General features: G+C 40.2%; 3 protein-coding genes and 1 long non-coding RNA gene across 6 annotated transcripts; 2 read left to right on the top strand and 2 right to left on the bottom strand.

Moving 5' to 3' along the window:
- Positions 1 to 262: 262 nt before the first annotated feature.
- Positions 263 to 1,301, top strand: ch25hl1.1 (cholesterol 25-hydroxylase like 1, tandem duplicate 1). Of its 2 annotated transcripts, XM_088641538.1 has the most exons (2): positions 263 to 772; positions 932 to 1,301. In XM_088641538.1, the coding sequence occupies exons 1-2, from the start codon at positions 294 to 296 to the stop codon at positions 1,146 to 1,148; spliced, it is 696 nt and encodes a 231-aa protein (XP_088497664.1). In that variant the 5' UTR covers positions 263 to 293; the 3' UTR covers positions 1,149 to 1,301. The 2 variants fall into 2 exon arrangements, with proteins under 2 accessions (XP_088497664.1, XP_088497663.1); XM_088641537.1 differs by having other exon boundaries at positions 263 to 1,301.
- A 3,461-nt stretch (positions 1,302 to 4,762) lies between these two features.
- LOC148659385 (uncharacterized) lies at positions 4,763 to 8,299 on the top strand. The gene is made up of 3 exons (XR_015940457.1): positions 4,763 to 5,054; positions 5,327 to 5,753; positions 6,943 to 8,299. It is a non-coding gene; the product is annotated as an uncharacterized LOC148659385 (long non-coding RNA).
- A 1,021-nt stretch (positions 8,300 to 9,320) lies between these two features.
- On the bottom strand, positions 9,321 to 17,574 carry kti12 (KTI12 chromatin associated homolog). 2 transcript variants are annotated; one of them, XM_088641539.1, is made up of 9 exons: positions 17,329 to 17,574; positions 15,409 to 15,460; positions 14,954 to 15,006; positions 13,500 to 13,555; positions 13,139 to 13,218; positions 12,147 to 12,327; positions 11,579 to 11,641; positions 11,170 to 11,238; positions 9,321 to 9,821 (listed from the first exon to the last, which is right to left on the bottom strand). In XM_088641539.1, the coding sequence occupies exons 1-9, from the start codon at positions 17,477 to 17,479 to the stop codon at positions 9,678 to 9,680; spliced, it is 849 nt and encodes a 282-aa protein (XP_088497665.1). In that variant the 5' UTR covers positions 17,480 to 17,574; the 3' UTR covers positions 9,321 to 9,677. The 2 variants fall into 2 exon arrangements, with proteins under 2 accessions (XP_088497665.1, XP_088497666.1); XM_088641540.1 differs by having other exon boundaries at positions 12,147 to 12,306.
- Positions 17,575 to 20,566: 2,992 nt separating this feature from the next.
- On the bottom strand, positions 20,567 to 22,930 carry nmba (neuromedin Ba). The gene is made up of 3 exons (XM_088641959.1): positions 22,513 to 22,930; positions 21,825 to 22,024; positions 20,567 to 20,944 (listed from the first exon to the last, which is right to left on the bottom strand). The coding sequence occupies exons 1-3, from the start codon at positions 22,676 to 22,678 to the stop codon at positions 20,888 to 20,890; spliced, it is 423 nt and encodes a 140-aa protein (XP_088498085.1). The 5' UTR covers positions 22,679 to 22,930; the 3' UTR covers positions 20,567 to 20,887.
- Between the last annotated feature and the right edge of the window lie 1,970 nt (positions 22,931 to 24,900).

Genomic DNA, 24,900 nt, shown 5'->3' with positions numbered 1-24,900 from the left:
AGGTGGACATTACATTTTATAAATAACCTTCATTGAAAATTTACCTTCTTGCTTAACTAGGGCAAAAGCAAAACAGCTTTGGAACTTAAACGATTTCCAAATATAGGTGACCTGGCTTTTGCAATCTCTGACCAAATCTCCTTATTTCTATAATACACTGACCTCATTTCTCAAGCTTTGGCAATGGACTCCGAGCTACATTAGAACGGCTGTAAAACATGAGTGCATCGTGGCTATAAAAAGGAAGGCTCCTCTAACTCCTGCCCAGAGAGAAAGACCCTGAAGACAACAGAATGAGCGCGATGTGGAATAAGAGCGAGCTCCTCCCTGCCCCGCCGTTCAGTAGCTCCTCAGGCCTCATCCTCCAGCCCTTTTGGGACTACATCCGACTTCAGCACCACTCCACCGTGAGCTCGCCATTTTTCCCCCTTCTGATCACTTTATCCGGTTACTTCTTCTTCAGCTTGCCGTTCCTAACCATCGACCTCCTGGGCAAAAAGCTGCCCTCCTTTCACCAGTACAAGATTCAGCAGGCGAAGCAGCCCACTCTGCAGGAGATGGCTACGTGCCTGTGGAGGGTGCTGTACCAGTACGTTGTGTTCGTGATCCCCGCGGTGGTCATCAACTCTTTTCTCATGCCCTCGCCCCCTCTGCGTGCCACAGCGCCCTCCGTCTTAGAGCTTGGCAGCGGCGTCCTGGGATGCCTACTGCTGTTCGACTTCCAGTACTACGTGTGGCATGTGGTCCACCACAGGCACCGCTACCTCTACAGGTGCGTGCACGCCCTCCACCATGATGTCACAGCGCCTTTCGCCCTGGTTACGCAGTACCTGGGCACCGCTGAGCTCCTGACCATCGGGTTCTGGAGCAACAGCAACCCTCTCCTCCTTGGATGCCACCCTCTGACCTCCTGGCTCTTCACTCTCGTCAGCACCTGGATGTCGGTGGAAGATCACAGTGGGTACGACATGCCCTGGGCTCTCCACCACATCGTTCCCTGGGGACTCTATGGGGGAGCGCCAGCCCACGACGTGCACCATCAGAAGCCCCACGCTAACTTTGCCCCCTTCTTCAGCCACTGGGACAAGGTCTTCGGAACGGCCATCAGTGCAGATGCTGCCAGCAGCTTCCCAGACAAGGAAAAATGAAGACGGAGCGGACCGGTGTGAACACACCAACATCCAGTACGTAAACACCACAGCTTTCTGGAATGGCCACCATTCTCTTAATGCACTTTTAATTCTGGATCAGGTAGTTGATTAAACAGTTGTCTGTGATTAATAAAATGTTTTGTTTTTAAAGCTTGTTTTCCCTGTTCTTACACAATGCTAAGAAATCAAAATGCTCTCTTTCAGTCACCTTATCATGCATTAATCATGCAATGCATATTACTCACAGCATTTCAGAAGGCAAAATATCCAGTGGTTTCTCTTCAGTGTGTTGTAATGCTTGGAAAATACTTTCCTATAGGGTAAAGTCCCTCTCAGCCAGATGCAGTTCCACTTTTTCACCAAAGGGTGGCCATCCTCTCCATTATGTGGTTCTCTGCTTTTATTAGCAGGGTGAGGAGAGTAGAACTGGAGTATTATAATCATATTATATTATTATCATGTCTACTGCGTGCTTTTAAATACAGACTATGTTCTGCATTACAGTCAAACCAGATATATAAATATGTTGTAAACCCAGAAAATACACACTTAAGGGATAAAGTCAATGTAAGACTATGAAATAATTTGTATGGAAGCACAGGGTGCAGCTAAACAATTCAATCTGCTGTATTAAAGCTCTGAGAAAGTCAAAATGGACAATAGATTATGGTCAGGGTATATTAAATCTTTAAACTGGTAAGAATGACTGCAAACAGGACCAGTACAGGAAAAGGTCAGATGGTCCCATATATTACAACTGTCGGACAGTTTCATGTTTGTATTAATTACATTTATTTGGTTTCCTTTTCATTTCAATGTACCCTAAGCCTTTGTAAGTTTGCAGGACAACAGAGCTAATATCAATGCTTTATGAAATAATATTAGGACATAACATTAATTTCTTACCTTGGATTACTCTCCACAGATGTCTTTTTCTGTCTATTTTGTACATTATGTGAAAACAAATTCATTGTTATACATATTCACTGAGCTGTCCCCATCAATACTGCCTTTCAGAATAAGCAAAGGATTTGGCCCTGGGAAATGAGACAAGTTTGAAGTGTTGGAACGCAACTGGAACATCACAAAGAACATCACAAAAATGAGTCATCACTGAGGTGCTAGTCTCCCCGGTGTGTGACAGTGCTGCAACATAACAAGAAACCCTGACACTCAGCAGCATTTCTGTAATGCTCTGCAAAGTCACTTTACAACCCTGAGGGATGCATGAAGAGTGAAACATAAAACCAACTCTGTTCCATTCTGCTTTCCTTTCATGCTCCCGCAAAACCTCCAGACAGACAGAACTCTCTGATGGAGTGTTGTAACAGAACAACAAACGGGTTCCAGATTTAGAGATATCTGTCGATATCATTCCCCATTCGGCCCTGTTTTAAGGTCAAGGAGGCACGTTCCCTCGCGTGCACTGTCTTGTTCCTGAGCTCAGCTCAGATCTTATCTGCGAAAGGATAGCGCTTGTAACCCCAGCCGGGGCCATACGAAGGATTCGAGCTCATTGTTATTTTGCCATCACTGCTAGAAGAGAGAGTATGAGTCATTTCTCCTTCTGATGCATCACACCGAGGAGATGGCACATCACTTAGCAAGTGCCTGGCCCAGGATTCGAGCTCAATGTGTTCATTTGGATGCTTTCACCAGAGCATGTAGCTACAACTGGTGTAATAAGGCCGCTGGTGTCGCAGGATGTCTGCTTCCTGTCACATCAGGTGCTTCGGTAACAATATTTGTAGCCACGGGCATTTTCTGATAGATGTGCATCAGATAGCTATGGACAGCAGAGAAACACTGAAGTGCTCTGAGAATTATTAAATCGCTTAAAAATAAATATTCAAATTTTGAAAAAACAAAAAAATCAGCTCATACTGCACTTCACAACTGGTTCACGTAACTAGCTTACATGATCACTTCATAACCATTAATAGAGAAAAATGACAACATGTATTTGATGACTGAATGCCAAGTATGTCAAGAAAGGAGAAATGTGGTGTATTTGACAAAACAAAGTTTGTTTGTGGGCTACTGCAAAACACAGTATGCCTTATCCCTTTCCCACTCTTTCACAATCAGTCTTTGTTTAAATTGGGGTGATTTTAAAAATTCCTCAGGAAATTAATAACCATCACCTTCACATCTTTGATCTGAGTTCTCAAAACTGAAAAGGAAAGAAAAAAAAAAGAACTTCAACACATTTTCTTCCTCAGGGCCTAAGGAGAGCAGTTCTGACAGCCCCTCCTGCAGGTCCCGAGACACTCGTGCTGCGATTAGCTTTGGCCTTCAGCGCGCACTGCTTCGAACTGGGTTTTCATCAGCTCTTACTGACAGCCAGGAGGCAGGGCTGGAGTGGAGCCTGAAAAATAAAGCTCTCACATCGTCATTAAGGCTCCATGCTGCAGGGCTCTAACAGCCGAAGCTAGTTATTAAAATACAGCTGCTGGGATCCATCTCTGTCAAGACAAGGGATTAAAAGCTGTAAGCAAGCAACATTATCACCTACGACAGCGCAGCCAAACTGTGTGACTAGCAGCAACACCAGCTGATATTTTGTGTCAAGGGAACACGTAATTTGCTGTAGCTCAAATAGTAACTGCATGCCCATGCATTCTGCATGTGTCATACATGCAGATGTTAATATATATTTAATGTTCTGCAGAATTTTAAGACTTATGTCTTGCTAGGAGTAAAGCCAGAAAGAACTCCATTATATGATGCAAACCTCAGTATTTTCCGTGTGGTGCACAAGCTTCAAAGGTCACAGTAAAAGTCTTAAAGGCAGAAGATCCATGTCAACTCAGTAAAAAAAAATTGCAGGATTTCCACAGGACAGACTGGCTGAGAACTCCTCTAACCCACTAAACGTGACAATCTCTTTTTTTACTAATTTATTATCACAGGTTGTAACTGTTTCGAAGGGAAAAGCCCATCCACCCAAAAGAGAGGCATTTCTACCTTTACATTCCCATCAGAAAGCTGACAAGTCAGCCCGATGCAAGACCGGCTCTTCTGATAAAACACTTAAGCAGGGCTAGATTTTGGTGTTCGTAGGCCCTAGGCACTTTCACTCCAAAATGTGCAAAAAGAGGGGTAAATCGAATTACGAAGATTGACTTGATGCACTTTAAACTACCGTAATGACCGGGGGATTCACACAGAGTGAAGCTCGCACAAACAACACGTTTAGTTACCTCCGCCCGTTGGACTTTGACAGACTGAAACTCCTCGAAGGGGTTACACACAAAGGCTAAGGATTAAGGAGGGGCACTTCAGTTTATGGCGGGTTAAAAAGGACAAAGCAGCAAACACTGACAACTATTTACAATGGTTCCTCAAAAACCCTCTAGGCTATTTACACTGACCTCACGTCCAGCCTGCCTTGCGGGCGCTACACTGTTCTAACGCTAAACACGTCATCGATGGAGCGAGTTGAGCGCCCATCACTTCGATACGTCTAGTTTCCCGAACGGCCGCCAGAGGGCGTATGATTATTGATTTGGAGCGCCTCGAGTCGATCGCAAGCATGTTGTTTCAGTTCGGTTTTCGTTAGTCGCTAGTGTTTCCCTCTTTCGTAGGTCCTAAAAATTTCGTAGGCCCTAAGCACTGTGCCTACAGAGCCTAATAGTTAATGCGGTACCGCACATAAGTGTAAGATTACACACAAGCACATTCGAACGACACAAATAACTAAGGGTAATGCGGCAATTAGTGGGCACTTCAGCTCCACTGCTTCCAATTCGCAAGTCCGTGCGCTCAAGGGCCGACGAGCTCGGAAACACGTGGTCCCCTGGATGTGTGTGCGTGCCGCCGGTCTCCCACCCTGCCGGCCCTGAAGCGCGGTGAGCAAGTCTACACAAGGCAACACAGCGTCAGAGAAGACAAGGAGTCTGGGTGAGTACACTACCAATAGCACAGCAGCATAAAAAGGGAATAAATGGGGAAAAAAATCAATGCTGAATCCCGACCCACAGCTGGTACCTTAGCCAAGGAGGTTTTTGACAATATTTAGCAATTCTTAAAGGCATGAGCACATATTGCCTCAATTCTAAGGAATCTCATATGCTGTTGTACCAATGTATTATTTCTTATTCCAAAGATCATGTAACAATAATAAATTCAAATAATAAAGGAACCATAATGTAGTGTTTCTTATTCCAATACAGGAGTGGACAAACACTGAAGTTATCCATTGGCAGCCAAAAATGAGGAACCGACTGAGGAACATCTTTGCTGCAAAGTGTTCTGCTTGTCAAAGGGAGTTCTAACTGCTTTCCTTTCGAAACTCAATTTTTTCTTCTTCTGGGATGCTGTTAATCCAGAACCCTCAGGCTCTTTTAGAAACAGAACCAAGCCCTTGCAGCTCAACTTCACACCCGTGCCTAAAACAGCACATCTGCCAGCTGCAGAAAAAGTATTTCATGGGAAAGTGCAGCCTTTTAATGTTTGAATGCAATTGCCCGCGCATGAGGTGTATGATTGCCACAGACAGAACACAACGCCCTCAAAGCTTGCTTTCCCAAACCATGTCAGAGGAATTCTAGCAGCTCCCTTCCAGAGTCATAATCACGACTTCTCCTGAAGCGGGCATCAGTAAGTGCCTGTAAAAGATGTCACAATTAACAGCCGAACACAACAGAGAACTAGTTACGCACCTTTAAAAGCTCTCTCTTTACACCTCTGCAAACCGAAATAATCTCTGTGAAAAAAAAAAAGTTAACAGCCATTGAATCAGACTTAAATTCAGACAGGAAGCTATTCAAAACCAGCTTTTACTGAGATCTTAGTCTTTCCATGGTGGGTTTTTTTTGTCGTAAATCATCTCAGGACAATATGAAATTCTCAATAGTGGGAACAGCTTTCAACAGAAGACAATGTTACTTCCCCCAGACCAGAGAAGGAAATCTATGTTACTTTTCAAAGTTCTGTTTCTCTCCAACTCTCATTACTCATAACACTGAGTTGACCTTGGTTACCATCAGAGAAGTTTAAGATGTAGTTCAGCAAAGCAAGAAACACACAGCTGGATAGCTGAACCAAATGACACTTAAAAGAGCGTCTTCACACGCAGAATTCTCAGAGGCCTTCTGATAAATTATTTCCACATTAAAGCGCTCCCACTAGCTGCAGATTAATCTTGGCATACTCCGTTTCAACTGTCATCGGGCTTCTGCTTTTTTTTCCTCCTCAAGTCTCCCTTAATATGAAATACAGTTAGTATTTTTTTAATTACCAGTATTGGGCTAACAGTAACATTTTTGACCAGCAACAAAAAATTCAGAGGTCCCAGCGTGAAAATGTTAAAGCCTTTCGGCTCAGGAAAAACCAAACTACAAAATATGCAGAGATGTATTTGTGTTTTTGCTAAGCCCTAAATTACCGATGAATGAGTGATGAGACAATCTCAAAGGGAAAGAAGTTGTGGTCCAATCTAAGCATTTCCTTTAAACATTCAACAATCGTATTCAGCAAAACAACCATTTATTTTGCTAAAAGCACGTGTTTAGATGTCAAAGCAGAGGCTTGGTGGCTCCTGTTTTTCTGTGTGCAGCCTTGGTAAACATTCTCGATTTCAGGAGAAACCCTATACCCAGTTTTTCAGCTTGACTTGTCTATTTCTTTTACATTTAATGGAGCTCATCAAATGTACAACATTACAAAGCTGTGTTTACTTGCAGGCTTTCATCAGTCACAGTTTAATTGCGTCACACCGCCTTAATTATGACCCTCGGCGTTGCTAACCTGACTTGAGGACAGCACCTCTCATTTCCCCTTATTACAGATTCCCCTGGGGCCACCAGCATGGCTGAACTACCGGAGGATCTTCAGCGAGCCCACGTACTCCGTGTGCCCACTCCCCCCTCCCCAGTGCTGCAAAGCGAAGGAACGCGTGGAATAAACTGACTGGAAAACACAGGAAAGGCCGGCTAACGAAACGTTAAATGCAATCTGTATCCCCTCCAGAGATGGTGCGGCCGTCAGAGTAAATTGGAGTAGAAGATGGCATGACTCTAGAAGACCGGGCCAGTGCGTTAAACTAGGGGTAACACAAGGTTTACCCCCCTGGGGGTGGATGAGTTGATGACAGGCCGAGTGAATTCAGTCATCTGAAGGAAATCACGCTGTGTGAACAGCGGCACATGTAGCCCACATTAAACAAGGACAGCAGGACAGAGATAAACGTCTGCCTCCGCACCTTGCAGACGCAGGGAAGGAAAGGGGGTTCTGGCAAAACCGTTGGTAGAAAGAGACCGAGGCATTTTCTAACAACAAAATGTTAAAGAATTTAAAGAAGTCAGCAGGCTCCTGCTAGTTAATCTCGTGTCATATTCGTTATTTTTCTTTGACAACGCAGAAACAAGTATTTAGGGAAGAAAAATGAAATGACTGAATCCTGCTGTCACTAGCGATAGAAGCCATCACAAAACAGACCCGTTTTAATGTAACATTTACATCTTCATACATTTCTTTGAGACATTAAAGAGCCGACTGCAAGCAAAAGAGCCCCAGGTAACATATCTGCACGTCGTTTCAACATGAGCAACAACCTTATGCATTGTCAGCAAAAGTTAAAATACCTCTAAGGAACCCACACACACAGCTGTACAAACACACAAATAGAAGCTGAAACAAAGAGGGACAGTGGACCTACCAGGAGAAAGACACTTGTCACCTGAACAATCAGTCAGGGATCTTCACAAATAGTTTAAAAACTCATTAAAGAATCAAGAATAGATACCAGGGACACAATTCTAAAAGCACTGGAAGTTTAAAAGATGAAAGGAAACTGCAAAGTGGAGTAAATTCCTTTGGGCATTTTCTCAGAGAGGTGTACTGTTGAAGGTACAGGGGTATTTTATTACAAAATAGGGTACCCGCCTACACAAGTCAAGGAGGGGGTTTTCACAGCAGGTGGAAACCCCCTGACATTGTGTAAGAGCCCTGATAGATTGCCAGCTACCAAAACAAGTTTCGAGGGCTCACGATGACATGAGTTTGGGTGGCAGGAAGGGCCTGATCCAGACGCTCCTGTGGAAAAGCATCAATTGCTCCAGGTTTGGATATGCTTGTTTTAATATTGCAGAGGCCCTGTACTTCTTGATCTGAAGACAGAACACTGTTACATAATTTAAACTTAATTTGCCTTCATAATTGTGGATAAGATGTGAATAAAACAGTGTTACTGGTACTGTGCAACTCTGATGTACTGCAGCATAATGAGTTCCAGTCTATTATACAAGTACAGGCATCCTCAGTTGTATAATAAAAGGTGCAAGTCTATTTGCTGATTGCTTGTATTTCCTATTGTTAATCATTTGGAGTCAATGAACTAACAACTTTGTCGGCGGCTCCTTACATTTACACAGAGTGAAGGTATTGCAGTCGACCAAAACCCTCAACCAGCATAGTCTACTGAAGTCAACAGAAGTGGGAAGTCATCTTGAAAAACATTTTAAAAATTCAAATGTGTTTAACTGGTAAAACAGTAATCTCCCACAATGTGCTGGTTTTAAAATTTAGTGGTTGTTTAAAAAGTGGTTGTATATGTATTAGACAAATTGTATTCAGCTGAGAATTAAAAGTGAACTATGAAGAGGGAAAAGATTTGTGTATGGGCTGGTGAAACACCAGCTGCTAATGAGAAATCGGTTCAATTCCTGCAAAACCAGCTAGGTCATGTTAAGGCATTCTGCTTGCATATGACCTAAAGATGCCAGTATAATTGTGCATCCGAGCACATTAAGCATAGATCCTTAGAAAGACTGAATATCCCCTTATAGATGATTACACAACAGGATTATATTTTAATTGCGACTAAATTACTCAACTCCAGAGCTGGACTCATGAGCCCCAGAGCTGCAGAGCAATGTTACTGCTAGATAAATGAAACACTCGAGAGTCTATAGCTTGTCTGGAATCCAAACTTGATAACGGGAATAAAATACCCTGGAGTCTATTCAGACACTGATGATGTAAAACTCACTACTTCATCCTTGACGGATTTTCATGAACAACAATAAACCAACCAGTAGAACCTAAAAATCAGTCAAAATGTAATTTGAAGCTCTTTAGATAAGATATTATGCTTTGGCTTGATTTCACATTTTCAGCTCATAAATCTGTGGAGTAAATTAAGGAAAAAAAACATGAAACCCAAAAGACTTAAAACACGTCATGTATTTATTAATTCCATACTCTCCAATATTTAAAAATTCATCACATCAAAACAAATAAAAAATTGCCTTGTAAGGCCGGGCTTTAAGCATATTTACAATGCAGGATTTTATTTTAGACGAAGGGTTTTCAAATAAAATTTCAGCACTCTCTCAATGTATTCAATGTTCATTTTGAAATCGGGACAGTGAAATGGAATAGATAAGTCAGTTTTCCATTTCTACTCTTGATCTCATGTGTGACTCAGGAATAGATTAAGAACAATGGCTAAAATGAAACTGAAAGTTCCTGCTAAGTCCATATAAAATATTAAAGTGTACCTTTATAATATTTAATAAAATATTAATGCATGCTCTTGTTTAAATATTGTACAAACATGTTAGCGATTTGCCCGATGTTTTCTGTTGGGTGCATCTTGGCGTAACTGATGAACTGACGACGAAGCTTGCGTAGCTCAGCCATGTTGAGACTTCTGGTCAGCTCTATGTGCGGAGAGGTTAAGGCAAATCAAGTAATAATGAAAATGCAAAGAACGAAAATGTCTGGGTTTCAACTTACAAAGACCCTTCAGATGAGTGACGTTCCCCAAGAAAAGAGAAGTATTTACGTATATCATCAGATGAGCAAAATGCAAATCTCAACATCCCCTTATATATTTATGATATATTATAACTGGATAAGATATGACATATTTATACGACAGATATGACTACCTACATCACGCACAGGATAACTTTAAATGAAATAAACAAACTGATCATATAAGTCTAAAGCATTTTCTGCTCACACCTATATTGTGACTGACCTGGACAAAACTACACACCATCATTTTTGTGCCACAAAGAGACATCTGGTATAGGATATGCTCAATGTAAAAGATGGATGAGCCATCAGTCAAGGAAACCATATAGACGTCATAGGGCTCACCTGACAAAAGAGAGGCAATCTTGTGATGTTGAATTCTTTGTTCCTTATCTTAAATGCTTTTTCCTGGCACTGATACTGAACATGGTGAAACAGTTCTGGGCAAACTGTCACAGCACTGCTTTAATGCATCCTAAGAAATTAATTGCCTTTTGAGCAATAAAGGTTTCCCGATTACAACATTCTATAGAATTCATATTTCAGAGTGATATGCCAAAACCTGGCTAGTTGCATGACTACAAGCTTAAGGCCAAAAGAAAGTACAGTCCACAGCATCCAAGTACTAGGTATTTGCCTAATGAGGCCAAAGACTCACTACTTTTGCCAAGTAAAGATCCACGCGCCAGGTGTTAAAAATCCCCTGTAATGGAAGTGACAGTAAATACTTGGCCAAAGATCTATGTCATCAAAAAGATTAACACATAAAATACAATCCTTGTACTGTAGTTGCAAAAACGCTTAGGGAAGGCTCAGTGAGAGGTTGTTTTAACCTCCCTGAAATCACATCTTGCACATTTGAGAATTTGTAGACAGATGCTTCCTATGTCTGAGCTATAAAAAGATGAAAAGTACAGTAAAGTACTAATGGGAACATCTCGGAGAACCCTCCTGAAATCAGGAAACTGCAGTTAGCTGACAAAAAGAATCTGCTGGCATGTCACAGAATAAGTGCTGTGCTTCAAAGGGTTCATTATGCTGCAAAAAGCTGAAAACCTGACTGGCAGCTTTGTGCATCACTGCCCCCAGGTGTGACATTATGTGAGGATAAGAAATCCATTGGTATCTTTTTATTGCTTTAAAATTGTTTTATGGCCCTATATCAAACCTCTGGGGATGAGCCCAGGATATTTCTATTATCTGAAACATGTGGTACAGTCCCTGCAAGACAGCACAAAGACACAAAGGATATTTTTTCTGTGGCTCCAGGTACAGCTAAGACCTCCCCTGGGACACTAGTCTTTTGAGCATTCAAAACAGCCTAGGAGAAATTTGAGAGCAGAGACATCATAAGAGATAACCAGTACTAGGTAAAGTACCAATACATTCGAAAGCAGTTTCTACAGTGTTGCTAGACGCCTTAATTCTTTTGTGACTAAAATGCAGTTGTATCTAAACAACCATTCACATGACAAAGCAGATGTAAGGTATCCACAGAAAAATAACTTACACCTCTTATTAGACAGTCATTGACAACAAGTTAATAAAGAGCTTATAAACTATTCACTTTGACATGCCATTCAGTAACATTTAAAGGAATGCAAAAATGTGTAGAAAGCAATTACCACAACTTACAACATTTCATCAGAAACAAAACCTACCATGAGCACATCCTGGGTAACTTTGTCTAACTCGTACAAAAAGTTCGTAGACGACAGTGGCTGCTACAGTGGACAATAAGATATACAAGGTTAGAAAGCAACCAGGAAAGAGGTTTGAACATGTGTGAATGAATCACAAAGTACTCCTGCTGAAACCCATCTGGAATGGATACAGCTGACAGGGAGGAATAATAAATTGAACTGCTTATGAGGCACAGTTTTAAGAGCTGTACCTTGATTCTGATAAGTACGGCAACACGTCCTCATGTACTGGTTGCACGTGATTTTCATTTCTTAGGTTCTATCTCCTGATACTGTATATCTCTTAAGTGCTAATAAAAACAACTTATTGTATTTTATTGTATATTGTATATGAACAATAAAAAACAGCTATGTTGCCATTGTCTCAAGTAATCTGTTTCCCTGAAAGAACATTTCTGAAATGCAATTTTTTTATCATAAACTGCAATGACTAAGCCCTACAATCTGTACTACTCAAGGTGCTCCGTCTCGGGCTGGACAGAGGCTCTAGCAAGAACAACAGAGCTGGTCGAGGAAGGTCACTCACACTTTGTGTAGACTGGTTAGGCGGAGGTGCTTTTCTGTGAAAGATGGCATCGGAGATTGCTTCAAATGGCAGTGTGTCCTCTTTCTGAACAGTGAAGAGAGGGCTGTCCCATCGGTTCCTAGAGTCCGGAGTCTCAAATCTCATAATGAGGGCATCTAAACTACAACAGCAAAAATGAACACTAATAACATGTTGTGATGAAATTTGTTATGTGAGGAAGTATTTCATTGTATTTATGGCCTCCTAATAATCCCCCTCTATGAATTGGCTACATTACTCTGCTCTCCTCCCCACTGATAGCTGATGTGTGGTGAGCGTTCTGGCGCACTATGGCTGCCATTGCATCATCCAGGTGGGGCTGCACACTGGTGGTGGTGGAGAGGAGTCCCCATTACCTGTAAAGCGCTTTGAGTGGAGTGTCCAGAAAAGCGCTATATAAGTGTAAGCAATTATTATTATTATTATTATTATTATTATATATGACAAAGGTGAAACTTAAATCTTTCTAAGCTTCTGGCAGGCAGATCATTTCCACATGGAAATGTCACATTGAGGGAGAATAGCACAAAACTTACAGATTACCAATTTACAGTCCTATACATCAACTGACACTAATTTATAGGACTAGATTACAGGCATCAGCGCCAGTGAGTGATTTTAGCGATTTGGGTAATATTGGAAGGTAACATTTACATTATTTAGGCAATTAGCAGGATATCTTCTGTAGATTTTATGTATGCTGAAAATCAGTTTGCACTATCCAAACTAAAAATCCAAAGCAAATGAGGAAAAAGTCATAAATTGTACTTTCAAAGTTAATTTTTTAAATCAAAGATTCCTGCATTGTATGAGCTACTTCTTATTTTCCACCAAGTTAAATTCACCCAAAATTGATAAAACCCCTAAACAGTGGTCCATTTACACAAAATGAGTAAGGAAGTGAGCAATGAAGGAATTTTTCTGGCAAAAACACCTTGTTAATCATCTCTTACATTTCCTGGGAATACTGCTTTTCTACATCTCCACACTTATTCCAGGTAGAGCTGACTTCTGCTGATGTCAAGCAATATACCTAAAAATCAATTAATACAGTACATGAGTTTCATATTATGCTATGGATATCAAATGCAGAGAAAATAATTGCCTTTTTACTTACTGGAAAAGAACAATTGTTAATTCCAATAAAGGCATAAAATGTATGCATTAGAATAACAAAACTCTATATTGCTTATGTTTTGGCAGTAACAAGGAATAAAAATGACTAAATCCACATTACTTTAAGCAATAATCTTTGCTAAATCACATAAAATCAAAGGGATAAGGTATCAGAATGCTTTGTAGAAACTTACATACCAGGCAATGGGGAGTTTGCGTGTGTTTTATTAGACAGAAAAGTTCATATCTGTAACCTAAAAGAAATTAAGGACACTGATGTTAAAACCAATTTTTTATAGTGATGGACTGGGGAATTCTAAAAGCTGCTGTTTATTGACTGTACAAACTTGGAGTCAAGTCTCAGACTGATCAATCCCAGGTGACTGGTTCTGTATATATTGCTCTACAATAGTTCTGATGCCGCACCAACTAATTGTAGAGTTAACATTAACCCAGTCTCGCAGGGAAAAAACATTATTGTAATTGCACAATAAAGCTACTGAAGAAGTTGTGATTTTTCTGGAGATTTGCTAGAATACATCTCCAAGGCAGTTTCAGAATTCAATAATTTTAATTGCATTTTTCAAAACAGACTGTATTTGAATTGCCATGTAATTTAAAGCCACAATTGCCTTTTCTCTTTTGATCAACACTTCCAGGAATTCAAGGTGAAATAACATATTGCTGATCAAGGAAATAAAAAGTTACATAAAATATTTATAAAACATAAACTAACATTTATAACAGAGGGTTATTCCTTCTTGCTCCTGTTGATGAAAGCATTCTAATCTTAATTTAGGTTTTAATAAATCTTTTACAAACATATCTAGCAAGCAAAGCCACAAGTGGCTATGAGGTTCATGCTAACATTGAGAATTTGTAAGAGTTATGTTTTATAATAGAGGAATAGATGAATATACAGTACATAATGTGCACATCTATTTTAAGATAAGATCAGATCACTTTACTGGCCATATACAATTTCTTGTATTAGTAATTTGTCTTTTCAGATGTCTTTTTTAAGTATTAAATGTTAATCTTCTTACATTTGATGGAAATCCTTGGCTTAGCACAATAGTATAAAAAAAATATGTTGATGCTTGCAAATCAAAGACAAAAATCACCAATCTGATGGATTAAATATTAGAATCATTTTAAAGAGAGAAAAATGGTTGGTGGACTATATCCAAATATACAATTTTCAGATGAATCAGTAAAACAGCATGCTCAAAACATTTCCTCTTTCACAGGGAAAAATAATTAGCAGTTCTCTTGTGGCACATTTGAAATACCTGTCTGCAGCTAAAGTTCTATTTTAATTAAATACTGACACCTTGCCTAACGAGAATTTAAAGAAAAGAAACACATGACAAGGCTCTTTGGCTGCTGAGTTGCCTCAATACAGTATAGAGCGATGTCTAAATGATGTTACAGTACATTACACTTCCAGTACAGCCTTGCAGTTGGTTTTTTGCTAATTATTACTCCACTGTGATCAACCAAATACCACCCCCCTGACCCTTTCAACTGAAGTATAGAAAGGACATTTGCTTCAAAATGTTTGTACCGTGTAACAAAATGTTGCAGATATCAGCATTTAAAGTCAAGATTACTGAATAGCTTCCAAAATATAATATTAATTTCTTTGTTACCTTTAATGTAATTTAGGGAATCCAGAATGACAACATCCTCTTTGTTAACCTTCCTACAGTACATAAAGCACAAAACTTAATCATTAATCCTTTTTGGTTTTCATCTTTACAAATCTTTTAAAACAGTATTTTTTTATCTCTGGTTTCACATTAGTATCATGCATCTCAACAGAAGTTTCTCAATCAGAATTCTCATCTAAACAGAAAAACATGCAACAGACACAGCTCTTATTTTTCACTTGCCATTCAATATAATGCCAAAAAAAACATTTGGGTAACACAATGACACTTTACTACCATTACTGCAGGAATTGCAAAGAAAACAGAAAAAAAAGAATAAAGAGAGATTCTGTGTTAACATGAGCAAGAGCAAGATAGTGAACTAAAAAAATGGCATGGTCCAAAAAGTCCTCAGTTCCGTCCATGTGAACATCATCTCAGACACGGAATCTTACCTCTCCACCTCAGCTCGCAGGGCTCCTCTCAGATTCCTCTCTTTCTGGGAGTCTGTGTGAAAGAGGCACAGGCAGTGTGGTCAAAGGGATCAATTCTAATATAGTATGCAAAGAACAACGCTAAAACTTCTCCATGGACTCACAACTTGCACACATATTCATCAGGCAGAGCGACACCCTGTTCACCGAAATCTAATTCCACACAGCTCTAGAAGTCTCATGACCCATAACACCAAAGCAAGAGGAGAAAATGATGGTCATTTCAGCTATGATTTATGTCTCAAATTGTTATACCAAACTTAAACCTTCTTGTGTATTTTGGGGTTGTGAAACCACAGCCTCAGGCGGTTTTCTAAGCAATAAAAGGAGCGCTTTCAGACTGATCTCAGAAGCCAAAGAAGGCTAGTTCTGATCCGTACTGGGATGGGAGATCTGAAAGGAAAAACAGATCACAGCAGTAAGAGGTGGTGGCACACATCCCTCTGGACCAGAATTTCCAAACCATCGCCACAGTATGGTGATGGGGGACACTGCTGCAGGAGTGCCACTCACCTTCAGCTGAGACATGGCATCGAGGTCCTGACCATTTCATTAAAGTTCCCATGACACTATTCTTAAGAACTGGGGTGTTAACTCCAGTGTCCTGGATAAATTCCACTCTAGGCTTGAACAATCTGCCCTATCCAAAATTTCACTTTTATTCAAATGCTGAAGTAATTTCTCACTTCTCCCCCCGATATGTGGTGTAGTGGGGCTGCTGGCGCGTAATGGTGTGAAAATCAGTAATTGTACCTATGCAGCCGAATGGTCTCAGCAGCCTCATGAATTGTTATGCACAATTTAAGGGCATCACCAAAACATCTTTTTGTGTGGACCCTAATTGGCTTCTGAGTAAAGAGAAAATAAGGAAAAGTTTAGACACCAATTCCTTCAAAATGTTTTCCATCTCAACTAGCAGCTATATAACAATAAAATAAATTCAAAACATTCTATTTGCTTAGCAGTCCAGGCCATCTTGTACAAACCTCTCTCCACTCCATGCTTCAGTGTGTTCTACCTACATACTGTATGTCTCTTATCAATGATCCTAGGAGAGAATTATGCGTGTTGCTTGGAAACAGTATGAGAATTCTGGCCCCGGTGTATTTTTGCCAGAATTTACCATGTAAAGAAAGCTGCAGGAAGCCTCGCTTTGATTATTTCACTGGCATTTCTTGAAAGCAGATCTGACAATGAATAAATAAATGTCATGAATTTTGGGCGAATACATCTGCATGCTGCCTGTGTAATGATATGATTGATGGCCCAATCAAGATCACATCCCTGAGCGCCACTTTCAATAATCACAACAGGGAAGAAGCCGCAGAGACCGGGAAGCACAGACTGCTCGTTTAGATTAGGAAATGTTCCAGTAACAGACATATTTATCTGAAAAATGCACTATTGAAACTTATGCTCAGTTTAAGCATCAGGAAACAGACTGAAAACAATGCCAATATAAAAGTCACAACGATAAAGTATGGGATTATAAATAGGATGGAAAGCCAAAAATAAACATTTGTGTAAAAGTGGTGTTTAAACCCTCAGTAAAAGAAGCAGCTGACTTGTGTCCAGTCGGCACGTTTAAGAAAATATGTTTTCAGTATGGTCTGTCAGTAATATGAAGCTATGGAACACTATCATATCGATGCCCGGCAAAATTCAATTTAAACTACAGTGCGTTTAAACAGAGAATTGGCTTTTACGGTTTAAACAGCATTTTCACTCAGCGTAAGCGGTCAGTTCGGATTCCTAGAGAGAACGTACATGTACTTTCTACCATGAATTAACTGTTAGTTTTAATTCCGCTTAACGAATCGTTACCATGTGCACAAGACGAAGTAAGACGTGTGGTGCGTCAAGCAACGCACCGACCCTCACCTGCGTAAACACTGTTCTTATCCACTCCCACTGTCTCGTCTCCCACCACATACACCTTCCTGTCTGTCTGGCTCAGAAAATACTCTTTTAATTCCTGGGCTCGTCTGCTTTTACCGCTACAAGGAAATCCACACATCACGACAAGCGGCATTTTGATACTTTTTACAGAATCGAGACCACTTGTCTCTACGAACTCCGGCGTCTGCAGGCAGTCAGTCAGGAGGCAGCCATGTTGAACCGGAAGTGTTTTCCACTCAAGGGTTATGGTGGCCAGGATGGCCGTGGTAGCAGATGGTTTCCATGAAGTTAGCGTTTTTCTGAGCCACAAATGTATAACTACTGTATTGTTTACTGTATTTATAAATCGAATTTATAACACGGTTTGTGATTTTGTGTTGGCATAGTGGTTTCTTGGTACTGCTTCTTTCGTCACGGAAGAGTTTTTTTTTTAATAAAATTATTATTACATCCATCTTCACATTTTCAAACAGCTTTTCCAATTCAAAGTCATGGGTTGCTGGCAAGCTATTGGGGCAAAGATGGGGTACAACCTGGATGGGATGCCAGTACATCACAGGACAGACAGACAGACAGACAGACAGACACAGACACAGGGCTAATTTCTCCAGAAGCCAATTAACCTACAGGTATGTCTTTGCACTATGGGAGGAAACCCACATGAACATGGTGAGATCATACGAACTCCACGCAGATCCCAAGTCTGGAAGTGAATCCAGTGCCCCACTGATCCATTGTGCCGCCTGTTATTAATGCAGAACTGTAATGTTTGTAGACAGTGGTTTTTCAAGTACTGTCCACTTTCAGAAAGTGGCTTTTACAGTGGCTCTGACAGTGATTGGAGAGAACCGGTTTATATGCAGTATTACTTTTAAAATAGTAATTCCCTCCATTCTCAGAAAGGAAAGCAGGTCTGCACCCTTCAAAGGCCACCAGGACACGTGCAGATTTAAGCACTTCAGAAGGAGAGAGGAAATTAGCGCACCCAGAGAAAACCCACCCAAACAAACATGTTCTGTTATACATTTGCAAACACGGCTACCCTGCTCTATGTGAGCGTCTTGCAGCCGACAAAGTGACGTGGGAGACACGCAGCTGTTGCACACCTCAGCAAAAAGCCACCACCAGCCAACTTTCCTCAGTCATTTCCGTGTTGTTTACCTGACAATCCTGGATTTTTCCCACAGTTTTAAAGAATGATTTTTACTGGACTAGATCTATGGGTTAGCTCATTTGTAAAAGCAAATGCAAGTGTCAGATGCAAACATTTAAGCATGTAAAAAATTGAATAAATACATTTTGAATGACATAGTATGACAAAGAAAAACAGTCTTCAGTTATTTGCTTTTAAAATTGCTGCATTTGTTCTAGATATAAAATGTAAAAGGCACCACTGTACTTTTTGTCTAAAAAGTTGTTATCTTGGCATTTTAGATGATCCTCAGGATTTGCACATTTTTTATGTTACTATAGAGTCAATGATTTGACTTCCTAGAAAAAAGGAGTTAATTATATTTACTTACGTGTGGTCTGTGTGTGTTATTTTTTTCTAGACGGACAAATCACTGTCTCTGTGGTCATAATCATTATCACGATTTTAACTGAGAATTTTTAAAAATCTAGCATTTAAGTTTGTTTGACTTGTTTGATTGTTTTTCACGGAAATAATCTGAGCTCAGCTACTTAAAAAGAAAAAAAAATCCTATCTCTTTAATTAATATTTTAGTGGTCTAATCCAGCAGGGTTGTTTCTAGAGAGATGTATTTGCATCTCCAGAATTACAATACTGAAAGTGCTGAGAGAAGCGTTCCATCATTAAACCAATGGTAAAGGGAATCATTTAAAAGGACTGTCTTTAAAAGACAGCTGATAACTGGGACTGGAGAGACAGGGGAGAATTGATGGAAGATGTTAAAGCTCTGATGGGAATGAAGAATTCATACTTGTCAATATGTGAAGGAGAAAAGAAACAAATGGGGCATAGAAGATGCGTATTTGAATGCTGAGTGAAGACATATTCAGGTCACCAAAGATACTCTTTAAAAAAGGAACATTAAGCACAAGTTTTTGTTTTCTGCTTGTTCAAATGAGTAATGTTTAGGTAAATCATATTCTGGTACAATCTAGATCTGGAATGACCTGAGCTTAGAGAGAGAATTGGCCATCTTTTATAGTTCAGATGTGTAATATACAGTACTGAACCCTTCTTCTTTTAGAACGTGGGAGTAGATTAATAGTGTGCTGTTGTCTTTCTCAACCAATGCAGGAGGACTGGTTATTTGTTTTTTGTTTTTACTTCTTTCCAGGCGGAGGTAGTTTGGTTTAGTTCTAATACAGCGTTTTGAAAGATCCTGTCAACTCCACATCACGGACACAGATTTCCTGGTTTGAAAAGAAGAGCAAAAGTCATGCTAATGCAAGTAGCTCATTAAACTACACAAAGAGTTCAGCTAACTCATTACAACCCATACAGTATATAACTATTGCAGTAGATACAGCCTTGCAACTGGGGACATACATCTAAATTGGTTTCTAGCAAGAGGCTTAATAGTAATGCAGGTACAAGATCACCTTTTCATTGTGTATTTAAAGAAAAAGACAAAATGAAAGTCTTTGCTAAGCTTTTGATGGATTAAGTTAAAGAAGATGAGTGGTTTAGGTTTAGCATACTGTACATTAGTCTAATTCTTGTTACAAAATCAAGAGTACTTAATGCTGAAAATATCAATTTTGCATGGTATCTATAGCACTAATGAGCTCTACAATATTTTCCTGTACAATTCTGAAAGAACAGTGAGATTAAATATTAATATGTTGGATAGTTAACATTTCCAAATGTATGTATTTAAAATATTATTCTGGGGGCTGCTTTAGGCATTAGCCTTGTAGATTCAGTGAGACTGACATTTCACATGTAGAGCAAAAAGTCGCCACCAGCCAGCTTTCCTGACAGTAATTTCCATGTTTTTCACCTGCTGATTCTGGATTTTTCCCAGAGTTTTAAAGAATCATTTTTACCGGACTAGATGTAAGGCTTACCTCATTTGTAAAACTGAACGCAAATATCAGATGCAAAAGTAAGCTGTCTTCAGTTGTTTGCTTTTAAAAGTGCTGCATTTGTTTTAGCTATAAAATGTAAAGGACAGACTGTCTTAGACAGCCATTTCCCCTTTCTCTCTCCACAATGGATAACAGTATCTGTAAGCACGGGTGGCACTCCTTCTCTGCAAATCATTGTGTCTTTATTCAAATAAATAGCTCTTAACATCTACAGTAATGCACAAAAGGTCAGAAAAATATACAGGTATAACTTGCATCCCCTTTTTTAATACATAGATGATAAATCTTAACAATATTACAATAATCATAAATAAAAATAGAACTGTTACAATAAATTACAAATAAAGCATTTGGCGAACCTGTTACCCACTTGTAAATGAAAACCTTTGGAGATATCTGCTGTCAGTCCTTAAACCCATGTACAAATATTTGCTGCACGGGCCCATATTTATAACCATCGGGACTGGAGGTGGAGTCTTCATCATTTTCTGTTGTTCTGAATGTAGTTTTCTAATATCTTCATTAATAAACCAGTCTCCTGTAATGATACATGATCTTACAGTCAAACAAAACAGCAATTGCACAGTTTCATCATGTTTAAAGCATGGCAATGAAAAGCAATTTTCTCTCTGTATGGCTTCTCTTCGCAAGATGCATTGAAAGAAGCATTGGAGAATGTGTGTTCACTCAACTGAAGTGAATCTTCATCAACACTGAACGCATAAACAGCATCGAAAGCATAAAGTCTAAGCAGGGACAAGATAAGGATGAAAATCGACAAGCAGTGACACAATAACAATTTCTATTCAACGTTCCTTGTCAAGAAAAACAAATTCCTATCGAAAGAAAAACTGAGCTATTGTTTATTCAGCATAAAACGGCATTCTCCCTCTTCTGAAATTTATTTTTAGCACTTGAACATAAATGGCTGCAGACTCAGTGAAGTGAGATTGTGTGGATTGCACCTTACAGCACGTCCTATCTTTAGGCTATCTGTGATTCACTCACTGTTTTTTAAGAGGTCCACAAACTTTCAGGCTATTTCACTCCAAGATACCACATTTGATGTTGTATCCGTTGGTATCTTTCACTAGGTTTCCCAAGGGTACCTCACAGAAACGGTGGAAGATCTATCCATTCAATATAAAGCCCGTTTCATCCCCCCCCCCCCCCCCATTAATTAGGCGCCTCTTTTTTCACGTTGGTGCGAAAGTGTACCGTGAAAGTCGCTAAACGTTTTTCGACGGCGCTGTGTCAAACCCTCTCTCTGCACCCCTAGTCCCCCCGCTTGTTGGCTCTCTTACTTTCGCGCTCTCATCTCCGCCTCTCTTGACGAAGTCAGAGAGGCGCAACCTGGCTTCAGCTAGGTGTGTCCAGGCAACAACATTCGTTTTTCATTCATTTGTTTGCTGGTTCACCTGGTCATTAGAATCCGTTTTCCCCCGCGAGTCTTGCAGCTGAGTCTGCAGCGCGATTTTCAGCACCTCCTGAGTGATCAGCTCCCTCATGTCCTGGGCGCCCCCCGGGTTCAGCGCCACTCGGATCGAGCTCACAGCGGGCACATCTGGCGGCTCCAGCAGCGGACTGTCCAGGACGCTCTTTTTACCCATGAAGTGCCCTACGGGTTTAATGTTAGGACCAGCCGATGACATACACATTCCCACAGCTACCGTTCTGCAGCGCATTGATTTTTAACATCAAAATCACCATCGAATCTGTCCTGCTCAAGCAAGACTGCACTGGGCTTTGAAGTCTGTGCAAGCACGGATTTCTTACGATGCAGACTGAGAGCTTACTTCGAAGTAATACAATGAGGGCTTCTGAAACTGCCACACGATTTAAAAAAAAAGCCAGTCTCCTGAAATTTAAATCAGAGAGGAAACTTACTGACTTATATAAATTCGTATAATATCAAGATACCGGTTGATAACAATGAATAATATATCCCCAAATATATAAATATTTAAAAAGAGCAAGTGTATAAAATATGCATACTGTATATAGTACGACCAACATCAAAAACATCTTAGAGACGCATGGAGAAAAGACATCAACTGAAGAAAAATATGGACAGACAGCTGACTTATAAAAACAGTAAAAACCAACCTGTTGCCCACAAATTCCCCCGTGGGTTCACTTTGATCTTGGCAACTTTATTTCTGAGTTCTGTTAGATCTAGGCTCACTGAAGTAGTCAGGGAAACGTAGGAAAACAGCAGCAGGTACGTGAAGACCCCCAGCTGACAGAGTCTGTTCACCGTAACTTCAGCCATCTCTCCGCTGAAAACGCCACGAGTGGGAGAAATGTCTGTCCAGTTTCTTATGGCTGCCGTCCTGACTCCTTCTGTCTCGGAAACGGTCTGTGCAGAGGTCGAGCTCTTCTTCCTTCGTACTCCACCCGTCTCATCTTGGTGCTCTCCACACTTCCACTTATATACCCCCAATGGGAGGGCTTTGTTTCAGATGAATAAGAAAGGGGTGACTTTTTACTCGCGTGCCGGGCCGGGCTACTACACAAAACTAGCGGTCTTGATCCGTTTAACCCTTTCCTCGCCCGTGCCGCCTCCAGACCGCACCTGGTCACGCTTTCCGTGCAGTAGCACCTGTTACATAGATCACTCCGAACAAGCGATTGTGTCCTGATTTAATGGAAATGTAAGAAAGAAATCCAAGACGCGTAGTTGTGAAGATGTATCAGATTGTGAAAGCACTCCGGGCTGAGTCGATAAAGGAAATACGAAACTAAGGCAATTTTTAAGGAATAAATACGATTATTAGGGCTTCTAATACGGCAAACATCAACACTGCTAGCAGAAACAGATCTGCGTTTTCAAAATCCTAAGTATAGAGGAAACGTGAGTAGATGCAATGGGGGTGATCTATTCTATTACTCATTGTTACTTTTATGGTGGATATGAAATAAATGAAAAAAATAGGTCACTGGTCTGAAGCATATACTGTACAACGCTCAGTAAGCAGTGCAGCTCAGAGGAAACATAGCATTCCAGAATTTCATTGGAACGTATTACCGCCTAATAAAAAACTGCAACTACAAATAAGTTCCTGTAGTGTGACATTTAAAACAAAACCCCACTATCTGTAAATCAGAGTAAGACAGTGATCCTGTGTGAAATTAAAAACAATGTACAAACGTGTTCCCTTAATGCAATAACGGTTTAGCACAGGTTGGCGTTAACGAAAACACATTCAGGTAGAGAAAGTAAAGCTTTTATGTTGTTTCAACACAATTTGATTAATTGGTTAGTGGGGACTGAATGTATTTCTCCATTAACACTTGTCGGCAGACTGATCGCGCTAACATGTGAAGGCATAGGTGTTTCTCACCAAGCAGACTGTGAAGCGGCACGAAGGGGGTGTTAAATATCATTCGGCACAAGACACATCCTTTCTTCTTAGACCTACAGTAATTTAGTCAGACAGTATCACGTTATCTGATTAAAATGTAATAGAGCTGCCTGTTGCCTGCCTCTATATGCCATCTCTGGACCTTTGAACTTCTTACTAGTTATCCTCAATCAAATGTTTTACTTGCCATTCATTGTACATATAGAAAATGTTAAAACGTAGGAACAAATAAGCTAATAACTTCGCCTATTTTTACTATGTTCTTATCACAAACCTCTTTCAACACCAGCACAAGAAATTCAATTTTCCTATTTCCGGTAATTTCCGTTTCTTCTTAAAATATTCTACATATTTAAGGGTTTGTGCCCCAGAAAGAAGAGCCCAAATATGCCCAAAGAGAAATGTAATTGCACGATAAACTGTTTATCTTGTATTGATACCTTCCTGACAGGCTATTATCTGCCCGTGAAGCTCCGCTCATATTATTTACAGCCACTCTGCTTTGCCCAGCACAGCCATAAAAAAATATTAACATAGCAGGTTAAGGTAGCAATGAAAATGTGAGAGAATGAGACGTTCTAGCCAACACAAACGAGAATAAGTTACACTGGCTTGATGTTGCCTGCGCTTTTTAACTTTATGAAGAAGAAGCATATCATTTTAAGGTGTAAACTGGCACTTAAGTGCTTCAAAACACACTGACTGGGGTCATACTTCACTTCTCCAGTGTTTGTACCAGAGTGCTTTTAGCCCTGAATAAAAGTCAAAATCAGCGTTGTAGATGGTCTGTAGTAGATTATTGGGTTCAGTGGTCCTGTCATCTCCACCAAACTAACTCCAGTTGTCCCTCAGAAAAAAAATGTATCTCATTCACTTAGGTGTGAACTTCCTATTACCAGCCCAAGAAAACCTGCAAAACTCCCCCCTGGGATTGTCACTTACCAAGGGCTACAGGCTGATGTGTTTCACTACAACCGGCTTTTGAACTAACCGCCTAAACTGAACCTGAATCCTTTCTGGGAGAGAACATATGGAGTTGATTGTGAATTTTTTGTGATTTTTTTTCTTTCACACTGAAAGAGGAGAATCCCATGCAGATGAGAATTTCCAAACATCCAAGACGACTCCA

Source organism: Lepisosteus platostomus, chromosome 7 (genome assembly GCF_059453375.1).
Source record: "Lepisosteus platostomus isolate fLepPlt1 chromosome 7, fLepPlt1.hap1, whole genome shotgun sequence".
NCBI lineage: Eukaryota > Metazoa > Chordata > Actinopteri > Semionotiformes > Lepisosteidae > Lepisosteus > Lepisosteus platostomus.
This window is presented reverse-complemented; position numbering and strand designations above follow the sequence as displayed.